At 32.4% G+C, this 21,996-nt stretch overlaps 1 protein-coding gene across 1 annotated transcript; it reads left to right on the top strand.

Moving 5' to 3' along the window:
* The first annotated feature begins 14,128 nt into the window (after window positions 1-14,128).
* On the top strand, window positions 14,129-17,909 carry LOC142550693 (uncharacterized). The gene is made up of 7 exons (XM_075659770.1): window positions 14,129-14,310; window positions 15,388-15,580; window positions 15,668-16,200; window positions 16,280-16,372; window positions 16,666-16,773; window positions 16,847-16,932; window positions 17,801-17,909. Exons 3-7 carry the CDS (start codon window positions 16,036-16,038, stop codon window positions 17,907-17,909), a joined length of 561 nt encoding a protein of 186 aa, XP_075515885.1. The 5' UTR covers window positions 14,129-14,310; window positions 15,388-15,580; window positions 15,668-16,035.
* Window positions 17,910-21,996: the final 4,087 nt, after the last annotated feature.

Raw genomic sequence — 21,996 nt, 5'->3', positions numbered from 1 at the left:
GGATAAAAACCATAGTAAGGGAAAAAGAGTGCAGTCACGTAAACTCCCCCTCATGTTGACACGAACAATTCTTCACAAATTTCGTAGATTGCGCATCCCAATATTATATATATGCTTTCTGAATATTGACGTAAGAAGCGCCTTTGTGAAGAGATCTGATGAATTTTCACTTGATTGAATGTGACAAACATCAACACATTTATTCTTCTCAAGCTCCTTGGTGAATGCGAAGAACTTAGGAGGAATATCTTTAGTTCTGTCGCTTTTTATGTATCCTTCTTTCATTTGAGCAACACATGCAGCATTATCTTCATATAGTATCACAGGTTTCTCGTCGAATGATAATCCGCATGAGATTTGGATATGTTGGGTCATTGATTTTAACCACACACATTCACGACTTGCTTCATGTAGTGCAATAATCTCGGCATGATTTGATGAAGTTGTTACGATCGTTTGTTTGTGTGAACGCCAAGAAATTGCAGTGCCTCCACGAGTAAAAACATATCCAGTTTGGGAACGTGCCTTGTGTGGATCAGATAAGTATCCAGCATCGGCATAACCAATTATACTTGGATTAGCATCTTTTGAATACAAAAGTCCCAAGTCTGTCGTTCCTCGTAGATAACGGAATATATGTTTAATTCCGTTCCAGTGTCTCTTTGTTGGATATGTGATAAATCTTGCCAACAAATTTACGGCAAAAGATATATCAGGCCTTGTACAATTTGTAAGATACATAAGGGCACCGATAGCACTTAGATATGTTACTTCTGGACCAAGAATATCTTCATCTTCTTCACATGGTCGGAATGGATCCTTTTTTATGTTTAATGATCTAACAACCATTGGAGTACTTAAAGGATTTGATTTATCCATATTAAAATGTTTAAGGATCTTTTTTGTATAATTTGTCTGGTGAACAAACATTCCACATTCTTTTTATTCAATTTGTAAACCCAGACAATACTTGGTTTTTCCAAGATCCTTCATTTCAAATTCTTCCTTCAAGTATGACACAACTTCTTGAATTTCCTTATTCGTTCCAATGATGTTTAAATTATCAACATATACAGCAATAATTACGCATCCGGATGTTGTTTTCTTAATGAAAACACAAGGGCATATTGAATTATTTACATATCCCTTTTTCATCAAGTGATCACTTAGTCGATTATACCACATTCGACCAGATTGCTTTAACCCATATAATGATCTTTGTAATTTCACAGAATAACATTCTCTGGGTTTTGAACTTTGTGCTTCAGGCATCTTAAATCCTTCAGGGATTTTCATATATATATTACTATCAAGTGATCCATATAAGTAAGCTGTAACAACATCCATAAGACGCATTTCTAAATTTTCAGATACCGCCAAGCTAATCAAATACCGAAACGTAATTGCATCCATCACGGGAGAATACGTTTCTTCATAATCAATTCCAGGCCTTTGAGAAAAACCTTGTGCAACAAGTCGAGCTTTATATCTCACTATTTCATTTTTCTCATTTCGCTTTCGAATAAAAACTCATTTGTATCCAACAGGTTTTACACCTTCAGGTGTAAGGACTATAGGTCCAAAAACATTACGTTTATTTAGCGAATCCAATTCAACCTGGATGACTTCTTTCCATTTTATTCAATCCTGCCGATTTTTACATTCACCAAAAGATTTTGGTTCATGATCTTCATTATCATTTATGATGTCGATTGCCACATTATAAGAAAATATATCATCAATTTCTTCTATATCTTTTCGGTTCCATATTTTTCCAGTATTAATGTAATTGATAGAGATTTCATGATTCTCGTCAGTTTGTGGTTCTGACAGAATATTTTCATCATCGTGTGTTTCTTCAGGAACACCATTCTCTATTTTGTGATCATCATATGTTTCTTCAGGAACATCATTCTTTATTTTGTGATCATCGTGTTTCTCTATAAAAATTTTTTTCGAGGATTTTTATCCTTGGAACCGACTGGCCTTCCACGCTTCAGGCGTTTAATGACATCATGAGTATCTTCAATTTGTTTCTTTGGAATTTCAATTCGAGCAGGGGCATTTGCAGCATGTATATATGATTTAGTTACCCCTTTTGTGTCAGCAAATGCATCTGGTATTTGATTGGCTATTCTTTGCAAGTGTACAATTTGTTGTACATCTTTTTCACATTGTTTTGTTCTTGGATCCAGATGTAACAATGATGATACATGCCATGTAATTTCCTTTTCGGTATGTTTCTGTTCTCCCCCTAACATTGGGAAGATTTTCTCATTAAAATGACAATCAACAAAACGTGTTGTGAACACGTCGCCTGTTTGAGGTTCAAGATATCGAATGATTGATGGACTATCATAATCGATATAAATTCCAACCTTTCTTTGAGGTCCCATTTTCTTTCGTTGCGGTGGTGCAATAGGCACATACACTATACATCCAAAAATTCTCGGATGAGAAATGTCTGGTTCTTTACCAAATGCAAGCTGCAATGGGGAGTATTTATGATATGCACTTGGTCTGATGCGAATTAATGAAGCAGCGTGTAAAATTGCATGTCCCCATATAGAAATAGGGAGCTTTGTTTTCATAATCATTGGTCTAGCAATCATTTGCAGACGTTTAATCAATGATTCAGCCAATCCATTCTGTGTATGTACATGAGCAACATGATGCTCAACAATGATTCCCATAGACATACAATAATCATTGAAAGTTTGGGAAGTAAATTCACCAGCATTATCAAGTCTAATTTTCTTGATTGTATAATCGGGAAATTGATTCCTCAATTTTATTATTTGAGCAAGTAATCTTGCAAATGCAACATTTCGAGTTGACAATAAACATACATGTGACCATCTGCTGGAGGCATCAATCAATACCATAAAGTATCTTAATGGTCCACATGGTGGATGGAATGGTCCACAAATATCACCCTGAATACGTTCAAGAAACATTGGTGATTCAGTTTGGATTTTGGCTGGTGATGGTCTTATAATAAGTTTTCCAAGAGAACATGCTTTACATTGAAACTTATTATTCTGAAAGATCTTCTGGTCTTTCAGCGGATGACCATGTGTATTTTCTATAATTCTTCGCATCATTGTTGAACCAGGATGTCCCAATCGATCATGCCAATTGGTTAATATTGAAGAATTATCAACTACCATGTTTGATTCAATCGGACTTATATGTGTATAATGCAATCCAGTAGGGAGCATTGGTAGTTTTTCAATCACATATTTCTTTCCTGATTTATATGTGATAAGACACATATATTTCTTATTGCCTTCATTCATTGTTTGAGTATCATACACATGGGAATATATATCATTAAAACTCAACAAATTTCTTTTCGATTGTGGTGAATATAAAGCATCATTGATCAAAAATTTTGTACCATTAGGTAACAAAAATTGTGCTTTACCACATCCTTTAATCAAGTCTACAGGACCTGATATTGTATTCACCGTTGTTTTTGTTGGTTTTAGTTCCAAGAAATATCTTTTATCTCGGAGGATAGTGTGCGTTGTACCACTATCGGGTATGCAAACTTCAGCTTTGCTCATAGCATTTCCATTTTTTGAACTTCAAAAAAATATGCAATGAAATAAAATTACTGGCAATATATATTTAAATATAACACATATCATAATTATACAATAAAACATTATATGGATACATGAAAAATAAATTATTGTACATTTATATTCTACCACTATATTGTTCATTTTCAGAGAAATCATTGAGAAAATCTGCAGCATCAATATTGTTCATTTCTATCCCACCAACATATTGATCATTTCCAGATAAATCATTCATAAAATCACCAGCATCAAAATGAGTTGAATCACTCAAATGGTCACTGCGTTCAGTGAAGTTGGTCTCCTTTTCTTTCCCCTTTAATGATTCTTTATAAAGTTTACAAAGGTGTTCAGGGGCTCGACAAATTTTGGACCAATGTCCTGGAGTACCACATCTGAAACAAGAACTTTCATATCTTTTTGAGTGATTCTCATTAACACTTGTATTCTCATGATGCCTTTTCTGTGGATGGTTTGGGACGCTCTTTTGAGATGAATTATAAAAATAACTATCTCTATTGTTTTCAAAACCACGGCCTCGACCACGACCACGGCCAATTCCACGTCCACGACCTCGACCTCGACCAAAACCTTGTCTTTGAATTTGATTTTGGTTTCCAGGTTTAAATTTATTTTTACTTACAGCATTTACTTCTGGAAATGCTGTTGATCCAGTGGGTCGGGACTGATGATTTCTCATTAATAGCTCGTTGTTTTTTTCCGCCACAAGAAGACAGGCGATGAGTTCAGAATATCTCGCAAATCCACGTACTCTATATTGTTGCTGTAGAGTAAAATTTGATGCATGAAATGTGGAAAATGTTTTTTCAAGCATTTCCGATTCTGTGACCTCATGTCCACAAAATTTTAGCTGCGAGATTATTCGATACATCGCTGAATTATAATCGCTGACTTTCTTAAAATCTTGGAATCTTAACATATTCCATTCATCACGGGCGGTCGGATGTATAACTTCCCTTATATGTTCAAATCTTTCTTTCAATCCTTTCCACAAAGCCATGTGATCTTTTTCAATTAAATATTCACATTTCAATCCCTCGTCGAGATGTCGACGCAAAAATATAAAGGCTTTTGCCTTTTCTTGTGATGTCGATATGCCATTTTCTTTTATTGTCTCACTTAGACCCAATGACTCAAGATGCATTTCTACATCGAGAGTCCATGGCATATAATTTTTTCCCGTGATGTCGAGCGCAACAAATTCGAGTTTTGTCAAATTTGACATGGTGGTACTAAAAAAAATTACGATGCATTTTATTAGTTAATGAATATTGCACTACAAAGTAATGGATAAACAACAAGTACAAGCATTTGTAAAAATAAAGAAAACACACGAGGAGGATATTCTCCTATAAATAAAAGACTCGTGAATATGATAACCAAAATAATTAAAAATAACCTTGAGAAAACCATCTTCTTTTTTCTTCGAAAATTTAGTGAAGAATAATTTTTAGAGAAGAAGAGAAAGTTGGAGTGATTGAATGTGTTTATGAGATCATATTTATAGGGCAAAAACTAGCCGTTTTGTTACCGTTTATGACCGTTGGTGTATAAAAAAATAAAGGTATGTATTTGTATAATTTTATGGTAATAATATGGTGTATATAATATTAGACATATTTAAATAATTATGTATATCATATCATATTATTATAATGATGTGTCATAAGATATTTTATTTAAAAATTTTATAGACTTTTATACTTGTCGTATCCCTTACCGGGAGTGTGAGATGTCTTCTTAACATCCTCACAGGATTTATAACAAGTTTTTGAAAAATTTATTTTTATTATTAATAATAACATTATATTATATATTAAATATATACACAATAAATAAATAACAGTAAAGTAAATATTATTACTTTTGTTACCTTTTTCTTCTGTTTGGAGCTTGGAAAAGGATGGAGGACTTTTAGAGCTTCGTGCTGATAACGTGTTGTGAAAAAGTAAAAATTTATGGTAAAAAGTAAAAATCTCAAACTCTCAAAATTTACCAAACTATACACTTTATAATATTTTTCTCTCTACTCAATTATGATTTTCTTCACAAATGAGAGATCTATTTATAGGAAATCTTTACAAATAATCCAAAAATAAAATACATCATTACCTACATCATCACACACTAATTTTCAATATTTACAACTCTTATTTTCAACATTCAAATATTCAACATTCAAATATTCAATACACACATTTTAAATATATTTTTAAACAAAGTTGTCGTTTTCGAAATAAAATTATAGTTTTGTGGAAGAACCACACACGAGGGCAATAATTGTTGAATAAGTTTTTGGATTTTGCTGACATAAATCAACGCCTACACGTGCTTGCATTACTCTAGAATTTAGAGGGCAGTGTCAGAAGCAAAGGGAAGACCCCTATGGATACGCAAATCATCCTAGCTGAGTCCTTTCCTATTTAATTTCAGATTTACGTGGACTTCTGAACGATCTGACTACAACTGTCCAGGTTTCCAATTTTTCAATAGAAAAATTTATTAAATTCGATTCCATAATTTTGGAATGATTATATATTTTTTTTAAGTGTTGGATAAATGAAAAAGAGAAAAATAAATAGTAGTGATTAAAAAAAGGACATAATATGTCTTAAATGTGGTTTGTCTCATGTTGAGAAAATAGTCAAATGAAATCTCCTTAATAAATTTCAAGTTGAGCAAAATGAGTGTGTTCATTCATTTGAAGCTCCATGTTTTCACAAAAATATTCATGCTCTCTATTTTTCAAAATCTTGAGCACTCTTACTTGATAAATTCTCAAACCGCTCACCATACCTCGCTTTCATTATTTACGTATTATCAAGGATCAACCATGACTTCACAAATCATTATTTGGTGGCTAAATGATGATCGTTGTTGAACCGTTTCATTCTTTTTGAGGGCGCGCAGACCAATGGACGATGGGATCAAGGTCGTTTAACGAGCATTACAGTGATCTCTGGCCCCCGGGATAGACTGGCTGACTCAAGTAGGAACGAGCTTTTTTCTTACGATGAAGACGAGGATGAAGTATTCTTCGACCCGCAGGTGCAAATCGGTAGCTGGTCAGATGAGCATTCACATATTTTTCAATTGGTTTATTTTCTTTGAGTTGTACTAGAATTTTCAATTTAGGCATGAGATAAGTCCTAAATTGAAGTAAGTTTGTACGAATTGTTGTAAAACCATAATTTTTTAATATATTCTTTTTAAGTGGGAGAATGAGATACATAGAAAGATTATGTTTTCAAACTTTCATAAAATCTCGTGTTATTTATTTTCCCGCACTTATAACTTTTCAGTTTGTTTTGTTAAAAGTCTAGTCACTTGATTATATTCTTCTCCATATATAGTCGGATTTTTTTCCATACTTTGAATTTTTTTATAGTGATCCAACCGCATTTGTCCGATCAATAAAATGACTTTTTAATGTTAACTAACGTTAAGTTTTGTTTGAAAATCATATCAAGCACACTTGTTTTAAAAAAAGAAGAGTTTCAAAATTTTATCCACCTCACTAAATTCTAGACTTTAAACTTGGTTCTAACATAAATGGATTAAAATAAATGCATAAGGTAATATACGAGATCGAATTTAAGTAAACTATCAGTGAAAATTAAATGAGAGAGAGAAATAATTTAGAAACAAATTATGTGAGATTTATTAGATAAATAAATAATTTAGATAATTAACTATTAATGACTTCTGTCGTAATCTGGTCTTTGTTGGATTATGCGACATTTAATTCATGTGGAGCATTAAATCAAGTTAGCACTTTCCAAGACAAAAAAACTTAAATTATAATATTAAATTTATAAATATTTTGTTAAAATTTAAAATCAAATGAGAAAAAAAAACAAATTGAAGTATGTAAGAAATTACACCAAAATGTGTGAATTTATAGAAGTAAGTTTGAATAAATTTTGGATCAGATAGTTTGAAATGAAAAATAGTTTAAATAAAAAATTTAATCCATCACAATTATCTAGATGCTCCTGAGTTTCAAAGAATTTCATGAACAAAAATTTATGCCTTCCATGCTCAGCTTGTTTGTGAATCGATGTGATAGATTTCAAATCGCCGCAAAAAAAAGTTATATGTCAAATTCAAAAACTCCATTCAAGCAAAACAAAATTTGAAACGATCTCATAAATTAAGTTTGTAAAATCATTTATAAAAAAAATTTGACCAGTCTCACAGATAAAAATTTGTGAGATCATCTCACAAAAAACCTACTTATATTTTACAATAAAAATGAATAATTTTAGTACAAAAAATAATATTTTTTTTTCGAGTTCAATGTCTTCCAGAAACCAAACGGGCAGACGGACAAGTGAACAAAATAAATGTCGCGGCCCAAATAAATTTAATAATTAATTAATATAATCCAATTCATCAATGGAAAAGAAAGTAATAATAACCTCAAACTTTATCTTTTCATGTTTAAAAATTAATCTGATCTTAAATTTTATAAGATATATTAATTACCTAACAGATAAAATAATGCATAATACAATAATTAAAGGATCAATTAGAAATTAATATTTAATTAAGATATCAATCAAAACAATTTAATATATGTACTTATACTATTTGGATGGATATTATCAAAATTAATTCAAGCGATTAATGTTATTTTAATCCTAATAATGACAATTCATAACCTAAAGATAGAATATTTGTCGACAATGAATTTCGTATTAATTAATCATTAACTTTTATTCATGTTTATACATACATACATACATACATATATATATACACACATATATATTATATATGATTTTAGTCAAAGTCTGGTCGCCATAACTAGTATTTTTTGTTTTGTTATTTTTCCCCCAAAAATCACGAAACTATTGGATATTCCTCATATGTCATCATTGTTTTGTTATGAGGCTCATGTAGCAAGAAAAAAACTACGTGACATACATCAAAATTCACCTGCAAAAATAAGGTAAACGACAAGCTTAGTTTTACATAAATTCCCGTGTAATTTGTAAAATTTATTTACATTGAAGGTTATATGAGCCTATAAAATAGTGATATCCGATCTTAATGTATAATATTGTCTCTGTTAAGAACAGAACACGGTTGATAATAGAGAAAAAATAAGATTGATCTCGAGAATATGAGACAACACAAATAATCAGTTTTCCCATTCCTTATAACAATGAGCCTAACATCCCTGTCCATCGGCATCAGACTAGGTACAACCTCTCATGTTTACTTGTCGTTTAGTATGAGACGAGGCTCAGCGCTGGTACAAGTATAAGAAAATTAAATTGTGCTTTGACTAATAGATATAATTTTTGGTCTAGTAGTAAATACTTGATCCCAAGAATAGGTATCAACAAGGTCATGAGTTCGAATCTTCCAAGATCTGGGGGTTGAATTAAGCATGTACGAGTGAGATAATATACTAAGATAGGTGACTTCATGAAAATCTCTAGTATGTTAAGCTGTTGACGTTGCATCGCTTTATATTGTTGACTAGGTGTGCCGTAAAAGGGGATGCCATAGCTTAACATGTAATATTGTGTTTGATGAGGACAAGACAGGGTCGACGGTACGTAAATGAAGAGAATGATCTCGAGGATAGGAGACAACACCAAGCTACCAACAGTGACGCGTGTCATTACTTTGACTAATGGGCATAACAACATGACTCATCTGCACCTAAATATGTCGCTTAGTATAGGGCTTTTCACTATCATAAGTATAAGAAAATTAAGTTTCACTTTAATTAACAATTATAATTTTTGACATAGTGGTAAGCAATTGATCCTAAAAAAATGTCATATTGACGGTTTTTTATTCTTTTTTGGGATTCCTTCCAACCTTGAATTGAATTTTTTGGTAAAATGATCTTTGTTCTCTTAATCGTACAAATATTTTAAAAGCACGTTTCAAATTATATTGTCAAATCGACATCGATTAATCAAGTATATTTTTGACAAATTTCGTTAATTTCTCCCCAAATACAATATAGTCCTCAAGTACTTTAAGTGATAGGCCGAGAGGCTCGAATCCCACCTAAAAACTTGTGGTCTCCTCCCAAATCAAGGGTGGAGAAAATGGGGGCTGTGCTTCTTCTACTTCTTCTTTCTATTTTATTATTATTTGTTTTGTTTTCAGTTTTTGTGAAGTGGATTTGTATTAATTTTTGTGGAAAGGATTAAAGGAAGAAGTAAAGGCGAGGCCAACATCATTTTCTCAATTTACTTGGACGCAAGCCTCTCTTCACCATTGGATTCTAATGGTCATCACTTGTAAATTTCCTTCAATTTATCCTTACCACAATCCTACCTCACACAAATGAAGACATGCACTCTCTATATAAATGTTTCACTAGTTAGCTTCATTTCAATATATATATATCGATATCGATTTACTCTCGAGAAAATTAAATTTTCAAACAAGGTAAAATGGCTTCAAACAAGGTTGTCGCAATGCTATTGGTGACCATGATTGTGCTCTTCGCAGGTTCAATGGTTGAGGTTGCGAATGCATCTCAACCAGATACCCTTGAAGAATGCGTTCGCGATGCAATGCTTATGGGTGCAACTCGTGCCAATGCAGAGTCGGTCTGCGAAGCCGCAATGCGGCGGGGAGATAATCCTTGAAAATGCTATATATACACACACACACATATATATCAGTAATAATAAGCATCTATACATGATGTCTACAGTTAGATTGTGTTGGTTACTTATTTTATAAATTTTAGGGCGTTCTTTTGGTAAAGTGCGATAAAATATCGTTTAGTTTGTTTAGAATTTCAATACAAGTAATGTTTAATTCTTGAATGCAAGTGTTTTGTGGGTTTTTGTATAAATAAAAAAAGAAAATTTCAATTTTAGTCGTGTAAATTTATATATCATGGATTTTAATCAAAGTTTGATCGTCATACAATAATTTGTATTTTTTTGTTTTGCTATTATTATTTTTCCCCCAAAAGCCACTAAGCTATTGGATATTTATCATTTGTCATTACTGCTTTGTTATATGACTAATGTGATAAGAAAAAAACTAAGACATATATTAAAATTCACCTAAAAAATAAGATAAACGACAAGCTTAATTTTATATTGATTCCCAAGTAGTTTGTAAAATTTATTTACATTTGATTAGAAGAAGTTTGTCGGAACTTTTCAATTTCACAATCTTGATTTTGATGTTAACAAAATTTGTTATTGTGTTTCTAACATATTTACTTAAGTTTGAAGTTGTTAACACAAGAAGCAAACCGAAACTGAATTCTGCACAACTGAATTTCTGGCAAGCTTCGGTGTTTTAACAATATCTCTCAACTGGATTATCCAAATGACAATCCGCTAATTGGACTGATTAGAAAACTCAATTTAGAACAAGTCGTTGGACTCAATTGTGGCATACTCGATTAGGACATATTTCCGTAAGAAGGATGAACAAGCTAGTGGGAGTAGGCATGTTTGATATGTCTGATATTAATGCTCTCACGACTTGTGAATCCTGTCTAAAAGGAAAGATGACCAAAATTCCCTTTAAGGGCCACGTGGCGTGAGCCAAAGGGTTATTGGATTTGATCCATACCGATGTGTGCGGTCCGCTTAGCATCACCACTAAGCATGGACATGCATACTTCATCACCTTTACCGATGACTTTTCGAGGTATGGGTATGTGTATTTGATGAAATACAAGTCTGAAGCCTTTGAAAGGTTCAAAGAATTCAGAAGTGAAGTAGATAAACAGTTGGGATGAAGCATCAAGACACTTCGATCGGATCGAGGTGGTGAGTACTTGAGTGCCGAGTTCTAAGAGTATCTTAGGGAGAATGGGATTCTCTCGTAGTGGACTCCGCCCGCTACACTGCAGTTGAATGGTGTTTCGGAGCATCGTAACCGGACGTTGATGGACATGGTTCGGTCTATGATGGGGTTCACGGAGTTGCCGCCATCCTTTTTGGGATATGCGCTTGAGACAGCGGCACTGTTGTTGAACAATGTCCATTCAAAGGCAGTTGACAGGACACCATATGAGATATGGATGGGTAAGCCTCCCGAGTATTCTTATCTTAGAATATGGGGGTGCCCTGCTTATGTGAAGCAGGTGGTGGGAGATAAATTGGATAGTCGATCCATTTTATGTTACTTTGTGGGATATCCAAGGAATTCAGTTGGATATTATTTCTATCATCCCTAAGAAACAAATGTGTTTGTTTCTAGGAATGCAACCTTTTTGGAAAAGGAATTTCTATTGGATAGAAAAGGGGACATTGAACTCCCACTGACCCACTCCATCATGTTTGCATGTCCATGCTTAGTGGTGATGCTAAGCGGACCGCACACATCGGTATGGATCAAATCCAATAACCCTTTGGCTCACTCCACGTGGCCCTTAAAGGGAATTTTGGTCATCTTTCCTTTTAGACAGGATTCACAAGTCGTGAGAGCATTAATATCAGACATATCAAACATGCCTACTCCCACTAGCTTGTTCATCCTTCTTACGGAAATATGTCCTAATCGAGCATGCCACAATTGTACAAAAAATAATATTAATATCAAAATTGTGTTTGTGTATGTATTATAGGTTGATCGGGCAAATGAACGAATTGATGACTTCACTCTAAGGGCACTTGCACGTGGTCCGAATCCTGTAGCATTTAGTTATCATGGGTTCAATGTGAATGGTTTTGCATTTCGCACAGTAGAATCCGAAAGAAACAAAAAAATGCAGAATAGTAGAGTCATGGTGTCCGTCGATGCATGATAATGATGATAATGAGTCAACCTATTATGGACGGTTAACTGATGTTATCTCACTTGATTACAGTGGTCATGGACGAGTAGTTTTGTTCCGATGCGATTGGGTTAATACTACTGTTGGAATGAAAATTGATCCTTTAGGATTTACGATGCTGAATTTTTCGTGTTTGATACATACAGGAGAACGAGAAGAGCATGAACCTTTTATTTTGGCTTCGCAAGCTCAAATGATTTATTATGTTCGTGATCCAAAAGAAGAAGATTGACATTCTGTTATTCGCTACACACCAAGAGACACATACAACATGGGCAATGAAGATGATATTGATACAATGCAATTCATTCCTAACAATTTTTCAGATGTCGAATTTTTGTTGGATGACGTAAACACTATAGACATTGAGTTAACAAGAAATGATGTAGATGGCTCAATCGTTGATGGCATGCCTATTGTGATCCATGAAACTGATGAAGAATAAGGGGAGGTTAGTTTACATGTATATTCTGGTAAATTGGCCTCTGTTTTAATTATTAATTTAATATTCTTTAATTATAACTCCCTGACCTTATCTGTTTGAGTTTCAGATAAGCTTGATTCCAAATAAAGAGACAACTTAACGCCAGGGGTTATGCTTTTATTGAGTACATATTTTGATTATCAATAAGGAATGTGATTATTCAACCACTTAAGGCTTCAATATTTTTTTTTTCTTAAATAATTTGGTTTGTTTCCCTTTATTTTGTGATCACTTCTTTCTAGTTGTTCTGTTTTATCTTTCAAGTCTCTTAATTGAACTGCATATTCGTATTTGCGATACTGTATTCATGACAGGACCACATTTCTCTTTTTGGAGTATCGAAATTGTTTTTCTCCCCTGTAATCTGACACTTAACAATACATGTGTTTATCATGCAACTGGTGAAGAGTTTGGTGGTGGGCTTGGAACAACTCGTGGTAAAACTATTCCAAATTTGTAGTGGACAGTTGATTAGTGATGTGCATCCATTTTTATCTTTTGATTTTTTTGTTTCGTTTCATGGTTATTGAATGTTAAATTAAATATATATTCAAATTAAATGTACAAATTTTAAATAAATAAATGTTGGGATCATGTACATAAAATATGCTTTTATATTATCAATCCACGAAGCATACCATAGGTTTTCTATTAATTACTTCTCCAAATCACATTAGTTGTTTATTATATATAATTTTTCTTATATATTATCAATCCTCAAGGGCATATACAACAAGCTTTCTATTATTCACTTCTTCAAACAATATGTTGTTTTTTATATTTAGTTTGTTAAAAATAATTACTATTAATTAATAATGTAGTAGACTTAATTTTAAAATACAAAAGATAAATGTACGAGAAAATCCTATTGTGTAGGAATACATTCTATCAATTTTTGTATGAAAAATTAGTGAACTATTATTAATTATTTTTTAAAAAAATCTGAATTTTACATATTTTTTCTTAAAATAAGATAATTTTACATTATAAATTAATTAAATTATCCTAGAACTTATCTCTCCCCAAGCAATTGACATTTACTAAATTTTTTTGTCATCGATCAATCAAATTTGAATTTATGGAAGTAAATATTAATTATTAATAAAGAACAAGAGAATATCCAATATGATGTAAATAAGCATTTACATCATTGATAGGAGATATTGTTTTAATCTACCTGCCTTAATTAAAAAGAAAATTAGGAGGCGTTTTAATCTACCTGCCTTAATTAAAAAGAAAATTAGGAGGCTTAATTAAAAAGAAAACAAAGCGTACGAACCGATAGATTGTTTCAAAATCCCGCATTTTTTTTCATTCCCGCCCTCACAATCGATTTTTCCCCATCTTGTGACCCGACGATTGATTTTTTCCCATCTTTTGTCGAAGAAAATCTATGCCCTATACCGAGTTGCAATCGTTTAGAAAATCTTGTTCTGGAGGTAAATTCTCTTCCCGTTGCCGTAAAATTTCTTTTAATTTGCTAAGGATTTGATGGTGGTTATTTTAATATTGTTTTTGTTCTTTGTTTTGATTATTTAACGGAAACGTTCTTGTTTCCGAGTGTGTAAAGTTGCCAGTAGCTTTTGAATTTCCCTTAGTGTTTTCTTGGTCTTTCTTAGGCTTCCTACCTCCAATAGTAGCATCCTTCCACTATATAGTCGTAAGAAATTTATAGTTGAATCATTCTTTTACTAGGTGTCTTTTGGTTTAGTTGTTATTATTTTTGTTCAAGGAATAACCTTTTCAGTCTGAGGTTATCATATTGATACCTTTTTAATATTTGTAGCTATAAAAAATATTATGAAGTACAACTGGAGTATGTGCACAACAACTTAGAAAGTGCCGTAGAAGATGAGTTTTGGTCAAAACAACTGAAGACTAATTTGGGGACATTCTTATACCCTCTTTGAGTTTTGATTCTAATCCCTTCCCAATTTTCAGTTTGTGACCTTATGATATCTATCTTCTCCTGTAGCTCACTTTGTGGCCTCTTGAACTTTGTGTTGAACCATGATTATCTGCGAATAATTGAAGATTTTACATTCTGTAGTAGTTGATGAAAATATGCCACAGAGATGCTGGACATAATTACTCTTAAGCCGGAATAAGAATATGATGGCACTCAACAAATGCTTTGTCCTTCTTAATGGACTCCACTTATTAATCATCTTCCACAATGAGACATCAGCAAGACACAAAGGGATTGAAAACATTTTTTTATCATAACATTATATGCAGATTGCAGGTAATAGCATCACTTTTATATAACCACCACGCTGTATCATACTAAGTAGAATGTCACTGTGAGCTGCCTTTCTTGTTTTAATAACAAGAGTACCGATGCAGGTTCAAAATTGAATTGAGAAGCAAAGGTAGACCATATACTATTTTTGTTTTTCATTGCAACTGGTTCTTTTAGTATTCATTTTAAACTCATACTAGTGCAAATTATGGTCTTCTTTATATTTTAACCATCTTCTCGACTGTTGTAATTCTATATTATTATTATTCTCAAGTACATATGAAAAATGACAAACAAAAGACTTCAGAAGTTGATTAAGAATATCAGAAAGCGATCTAGGGGACAAGAATCAAATAACAGGTGTGACGATGAAGTTGGATCACAAGACATAACATCACATTCACCACCGGAGACCCAAAACAATGCAATGGAATCACAACAAGATGACGAGGAGTTCCATGAGGAAGGTTGGAAATATATTTTTAATACATATGATTAAGTTTAAAGCACCAAATAACAATCATAATTTGCATATATATATATATATTTATCAGGCGAAAATGAAGTGTTGCCTTCGCAGAGGCAGCCGAATAGACGTGGGAGAACTGTAATGAAGGATGTTCACGCATTGCATCATGATGATTTGTTACATGTAACGTTTAATGAAAGAGGCCAACCTTATGGAGATTTACAACCGGTACTGGCAAATTATGTGGGGACAATAGCTCGGAATGGAGTTTTGTTGCCCCTTGATTATTTAGACTGGAGAAAAGTTCCAAAGCATCGGTTGGAGGAGGCATGGAAACTTGTTATTATAAGTTGAGAACTACTTAATATCACACATGAGCTTCAAACATTAACATATTTATGTTTATGTTTATAGGCACGATTCATAATCTCCGATCAACATCAAGATTTTGTGATGCAAATGATGGGGGTTGCATGGAGGCGATGGAGAACCGAAGTTAAAGCTACATCTTATGACTCTAATATCCCATTAGAGGAGCTTGTGTCCATTCGCCCTATTCCTCATGGGTTGGCTACAGAAGTTTGGGAAAGATTATGTGCGTACTGGAAGGCTACTGAGGTAATCATGAATATTTATTATTAAATATATGTATATATATTTTTATGGATATTCATAGTAAAACATAATTTTTTTTCAGAAAAGTTCTAAAATAAATCGAGAAAATGGAAAAAATAAAAAAGGAACTCATGCACAGGGACGAACGAGTATCCCTTCTCTGGAAGACAAATTTGTAAGCATTAACCTGTATTTTTCTTTGCAAAAAGTCTCATATTACCTATTTGTTGTTTGAACTTTGATGTTATAGATAACTAGTGTTATATGCTTTTATGATGTTGTAAATATAGATTAATAATTATATATGATGTAGTTAAAATTTAAAGATATGTTGTTAATGATCGATTCAAGTTTTTCTTATCATTTATTTTGTTGTTTGTGAATGTGTGAATTAAGAGTATAAGTTTTGTTGTTTGTAAAATTTCAGCATTCATATTTTTTGTATATATGATATTGTTCTTCTATTAGTTGAAAGAGAATGGTAGGAAGCCGACTCGCATCGAAATAATGCATTTGAGTCGGAGAAGTAAAAAGAAAGGAGGTGCTCCAGTTGATGCTGAAGCCATACGCTATGAGGTGCTGATTGGTTACAATTTTATATAATGACTTTTGAATAAATTTTTCATTTACTTGACGTTTTGTTTGTTAGAATTTGTTGGATGAGGCTGTTCAAACTCGCTTACAAGACATGGCTGAGGGGACACAAGCAATAGAAGTGCACGAGGATGCATTTCGGTTATATTTTCTTTAAAATTTCATATTATTTTTGTTAATGTTATTACGAAGCACCGTAATATCAACCTCACTCTTGATTAATCTAGCAATGGAACACAATATAATCTAAAAAATCAGGATTTCAAGAAAAAAAATTGATTAATTTTTCTAAATAAGTTGGGAAATTACCTAAAAATGACAAGCACAATTCCAATGTGGACTTGGTGGCCGCCGATCGAATCAATGAAATATGTGAGGTAAATGTTTAAATTAGCATGAAATTTTGCTAACGTTTTTTAAAATGATTCGATCGCTTCTCAACCGCTTCAAAATAAAACTCTGCTTACGTTTTGTTTAAATTAGCATGAAATTCTGCTTATATATTAGGTTTAGGAGCGGTTTCAACCGCTGCAAAATAAAATTTTACAACCGTTAATTTCCAACCGCTTCGGAATTCACTAAATAGAGGCGGTATAACTTAACTGCTTCGTATGAAATTCTATTGAAGCGGATAATAAATAACCACCTCTAAAACCATACTCGTTAGGTGCGGTTAGTAAACCGATTGCAAATAACCGATTCTGAATGCACTAAATAGAAACGGTTTGGCTAAACCGCTTCGAATGACATTCTATTAAAGCGGATAATATGTAACCGCTTCTAAACCCTACCTCTTTTGTTGCGGTTCGTAAACCGCATCCAATTAACCGCTTCTGAATTCACTAAATGGAAGCGGTCTAATACAACCGCTCCTACAGAAGCTCTATCGACTCGGATAATGAATAACCGTTTCTAAAACCTTATTCATTCGATGCGGAACCGGTTCTAAAACAACTATTTTTTTGTAGTCATATACTTTCTTTTTGAATCTCTTGTGTTCGTATACAAGGTCGGAACTCAAGGTTCTTTTTCGAAGTTATCACGGAATTGGAAAGAATGACGCGGCTGACGCCAAGGTAACAGAGGAAGAAAAAATTCGGATGGGCACTCGGATGTAGCTGAAAGAAAGGTGAACCGGGTAACCAAAAGTCGCGATTAGAATAAAAAAAGGCAGTTCACTGGGATTGTATTCATTTCCCAGACGTCCTGTTTCGAATTCTATTATTATTATTTTTTTCCTACCATTGTATATTTGTTATACCAATATTTTATTTATGATATTATTCAATTAGGCCTTGTAAAAGAAATTTAGGCCGCCAATGTTTAATGGGAGCCTATCACCTAGTGGCTAAATTGAAGTTTTCAATTAATGAATCTAATTAATTGACAATCAAAATCAATAAATTATAGGCAAACAATTAGAGATGATACCAAAAATTAAAATCTTAAAAATTATTTTGTTTAGTTTTTTCACTGTTAATTTAAATATTATTTAAGTAATTTTGTGATTTTTATTTTTTAACTTTGTGGTTTTTATTTCTAGTTTTTTTTTTATTTTTATTTTTTTAAAAAATATGAGTAATATGGTCATTTTGTGACCATACATGATATAACGGATCATTAATATTCTACAGCTCTCGTATAATATTATAAATCGTATAATATTAATATATTTTTGTATTTTAGTAGAAAAAGTATTTTACCCAAAAAATTTCAATTCGAGGTTAGATGGTGCGGGGCTTTTACTCCTGATCATTATTAACATGCAATTTGATCAGATTTAGTTAATGACAATGAAAAACGAGTTAAATTTTTCTTACATCTTGAGCCCAAAATACGACAAGCATGACTATTATACTTAAAATAGTATAATATAAAATCTCTTCTACACATATCACAATATAAACTATGTCTACAAATAACTACGCCCATATAATGATATAAATAACCCATATTTTCGGGACATGCTCTGGTATATATACACATTAGGATATGAGACTCAAACATCAATTCAGATGTAATTCTCTCCAAAAGTACCGTATCTAGTCTCCTGATAACATGCACTTGTCATTGTCCACATTCGAAGAAAATAACAGCTCCCTTACGGATGAGCAAACACCCTCAATGGAATAACCGTATTAAATATAACATGTATATATAAAATGATATATGATATGAAATATATGTATGTCATGATGATATCAATTCAATCATTCATACACTGAGTGTATATCAGTATCAATCAAACCGCAATGAAATCATCAAAGCTATAGCAGACACACGTGTCTCAGTCAAGTATAAGAGAATATTCTTATAATAGCATCGACAAACATCATCAATCAAATCCCAATTTCTCAAACTATCAATCACATATGCTACAAATGACTATATTTTTATGGTTCACATAATGACAGATATAGTGTCGTTTTCTATCCCCTGAATCAATATCAAAATCCAATGATATCAAGGTATTCAAGGATCATATCTTAACGTGCATATCATGCATCGATGTATGTATATAAATTTTGTGTTTTAATAAAATATTTATTTTATACATCGATCTACTGTCATGTATGCAACGTACTTCAAATATGACACATAAGCACATAATTTCACATAAATCAGCTAATCATAAATCAAATGATACTGATATATGTCGTGTGTTACTCGACCACAACAAACCTAATTGTTTTGTTGCTAGTTCTCGCTGTATTTCAATCACTTCATTGAGACTCCCCTACGTAAGAATTCGACATGATCTAATCTATTTACTATTCAACAGATGATTTGTCATCCAAAATTAACCAGGTGATCGTGACCTATGTTTTAGCTCGTCCACCTCTTGTATCCCTTTTTTTCCCCGACAATTTCATTAAAGAAATATCCAAAATTATTAGTTTCCTACTATATCTATATTAGTTTAGTGGACAAGAAAATAAACTCCATTTTAATTTCATTTTAATTTTCTTTTCACATAAGCTATGTACGAAGGCAACGATGTCAAATGAGTAATATTAAATGGTTTTAGTGGTTTTTGGTATAAAAAAAAGACCGGAATAAAAAAACACAAGTTACTATATAACGACCAAACTTTGAATAAGCGTATTATTAAAATCTAAACTATGTAAACATAAAATAATAAAATTAAAAATTTACCTTTTATTTTATATAACAACCCGGTAAACATTTGCATTCAAAAATAAAACATAACTTCTACTGAAATCCTAAACCAAACTTACCAATACATTATTGCACTTTACCACAAGAACACCCTAAATTTCATAAAATAGTGATTAACACAATCTAATTATATTCATCATGTATAGATGATTATTATTACTGATATATATATAATATATATATATATATATATATATATGTGTGTGTGTGTTTATATAACATTTTCATGGATGATCTCGCCGCATTGAGGCTTCGCAGACCGACTCTGCATTGGCACGAGTTGCACCCATAAGCATCGCATCGCTAACACATTCTTCAAGGGTATCGGGTTGAGATGCATCCGCAACCTCAACCACCACCACCGAGGCTGCAAACAGCACGATCATGGTCACGAATAGCATCGAAACAACCTTGCTTGAAGCCATTTTAAGTTAGTCTTTGAAAATTAATTTTTTTCGAGAATAAATTGCATGTTGAAATGTAGCTACCTAGTGAAACATATATATAGAGAGGAGGGTGTCTTGATTTGTGTGAAATGGGAATGTGGTGAGGAGAAATTCAAGGAAACTTGCTAGTGATGGCCATTAGAAATTTAAAATCCAATGGTAAAGAGTGGCTTTCTTGCTTGCAAGTAAAAAATGAAAAGATGGCATTTTCCGACCACTCCTTAAATTTAATTCTTCCTTTTCACAAAAAATAATTCACATTCTATATTTGAATTCTGGTTGATTTTACTATACACGTGCTCAAATTTATACCATGTAAAATTAACTATTATTAAATTGATAAACAAAAATTAAACTTAATTATTCGATATCGATAAGGATAGATAATTCGAAACTCGAACGTAATTACGTCATGTCAACATTTTAGAAGAAGATTGAAAATATTTTCAAGTATGGAGTATCATGTTGGATTTTTAGTCTTAACCCTATTTCGGTTACAACATTTTTAAAAAATTATTTATTTCAAAGTAACTTTTCTGTCTGCGCTTGGTTGCTTGCATTCCATCTTGAATTTTTCCAAAATATCTGATGTTTGTTTTACGATTTCTGGCCAGAACAATTTCCGTTCGCCAACTCCATCTCAGTGTAATGGTGATTTGAATTTTTGGCTAGAGAGAGAGCCATGTCAATCATAGCTTGATAATTTTTACTATAAGCAAATTCGGATAATGGTAACTTTATATCCCAACTGACCTAAAAATCCATTGCGCAAAACCTCAACATGTCTTCCAAAATATGAATAACCATTCAGACTGGTCATCGGTCTGTGGATAAAAAGTTATGCTAAACGTTATTGTGTCCCCGATGTTCTTTGTAAACTCTTCCAAAATTTGATATAAATTTGGGATCACTCTCTTAAACATAGACACTGGAATCCTATGAAGTCGAACTATTTATTTAATATATTCCTTAGCACTACTAATTAATATTGTAAGTCAATTTCATTGGGAGGAAATGGGCAAACTTTCTCAAAATTATTGTCGGTGGAACCTCGTATTCTCTCTATTTTCTTTTTTTCTTGCAAAATATAGAGGAAATTCATTCGTCCATCTGAAATCATATTCAGATGTGAATTCTGAGCAAAATTATTGTCAGGCATTGGGCGTAACTTTTTGGGTGCCTCGATGTTTAGACTTCTTCTCAGCACAAAGGGGTGGTGTCTAGGTATCTAAGAGTAGAGAGTTAGGATCTTGGTTCAGTGTGAACAATTATATTCTTTAATTAATAAATAAAATGTATAAATATTCTAATCAAGTTATCATTAAACACCACAAAATAATTTTCTTACAATTAGTTTTTTCGGATCTTCGTATTTTGAAACATCTGTACAATAACTTCATTATCGGTTGTTATATATATATTTTTCTCTACATAAACAACGAGGTTATCATTTATCCAATTATCACACATTTGATAGAATCCACCATCTGTCCAATCGCGCTTACAACCGGTAGAATTAATATAAAACATATTATCACTAGCAATTTGATTATTTATTTAAAAGTAATTTCTTGTAATT

Source organism: Primulina tabacum, chromosome 7 (assembly GCF_025594145.1).
Source record: "Primulina tabacum isolate GXHZ01 chromosome 7, ASM2559414v2, whole genome shotgun sequence".
NCBI lineage: Eukaryota > Viridiplantae > Streptophyta > Magnoliopsida > Lamiales > Gesneriaceae > Primulina > Primulina tabacum.
This window is presented reverse-complemented; position numbering and strand designations above follow the sequence as displayed.

Excerpts from the sequence above, each read along its gene's own strand:
- LOC142550693 (XM_075659770.1), top strand. The coding sequence starts at position 16,036 with ATGCAAATGATGGGGGTTGCATGGAGGCGATGGAGAACCGAAGTTAAA. Across the intron at positions 16,201-16,279 it reads CGTACTGGAAGGCTACTGAG|AAAAGTTCTAAAATAAATCG; the intron begins GTAATCATGAAT and ends ATTTTTTTTCAG. Across the intron at positions 16,774-16,846 it reads CTGAAGCCATACGCTATGAG|AATTTGTTGGATGAGGCTGT; the intron begins GTGCTGATTGGT and ends TTTGTTTGTTAG.